The sequence below is a fragment of the Otolemur garnettii genome, unplaced genomic scaffold (assembly GCF_000181295.1).
Source record: "Otolemur garnettii isolate 467f Iridium unplaced genomic scaffold, OtoGar3 scaffold00003, whole genome shotgun sequence".
Classification (NCBI taxonomy): domain Eukaryota; kingdom Metazoa; phylum Chordata; class Mammalia; order Primates; family Galagidae; genus Otolemur; species Otolemur garnettii.
In genome coordinates this window covers 8,555,007-8,555,800 of record NW_003852398.1, presented here as the reverse complement: position 1 = coordinate 8,555,800, position 794 = coordinate 8,555,007, and the positions used below count along the sequence as shown (strand labels likewise).

Below are 794 nucleotides of genomic sequence, written 5' to 3'. Positions count from 1 at the left end.
TGCCCCGTGACTGCTTATAAACAGAACAGAGCGTGACGTGAAAATCCAGTGTTTGCACAAGGAAGAGAAGGGTCAAGCTGAGTGGTGGAACCCGACCTCCCTCTAGGCCTTGGTGCCTACAGAATGCACTCTGACCGTGCTTAACATCCCATGACTTTTCTCTTGCAGCTGAACCGGAGTGATAGTGATAGCTCCACTCTGTCCAAAAAGCCACCTTTTGTTCGAAACTCCCTGGAGCGACGCAGCGTCCGGATGAAGCGGGTGAGAGTTACCTCGAACCTTTTGTGTACCTTCCCATCCCACATTTCCCTAAGCCCCGTGTCCTGCACACATATCCCCCATCTCTGGCCATTCTCCTCAGCCACTGGTTTGAAGAATGTTGCTCTTGAAAGCGTGATGGTATTTGCAAACAGAATTTTGTGAACTCCAAGGCTTGTGCTGGCACTGGGGATGGTGCCAAAGGATAAATTCAACCTTATTATTATGATAGGTCAGATGAGGAGTTTGCACAATTGGCCTTGTCTTCCTGGGTAGAAATCAAAGTCAGTAAGAACTAACCAACTCTAGGCCAGGTGCGGTGGCTCACACCTGTAATCCTAGCACTCTGGGAGGCCTAGACGGGTGGACTGCTTGAACTAATGAGTACGAGACTGGCCTCAGCAAAAGCAAGACCCATCTCTACTAAAAATAGAAAAAAACTGAGGCAAGAGGATCGCTGATGCCTGAGTTGGAGGTTGCTATTAGCTATGATGACATCACAGCACTCTACCCAGGGCAATAGCTTAAGACTCTGT

At 48.9% G+C, this 794-nt stretch overlaps 1 protein-coding gene across 3 annotated transcripts in view; it reads left to right on the top strand.

Annotated features, from left to right (window-relative positions):
• Window positions 1-794, top strand: part of WWC1 (WW and C2 domain containing 1) — a 177,805-nt gene that overhangs the window by 169,338 nt on the left and 7,673 nt on the right. For all 3 annotated transcript variants that reach the window (XM_003781963.3, XM_023515284.1, XM_023515282.1), the window contains exon 20: window positions 169-261. In XM_003781963.3, the coding sequence (XP_003782011.1) occupies window positions 169-261 (93 nt within the window). The remainder of the gene's footprint in view (window positions 1-168; window positions 262-794) is intronic.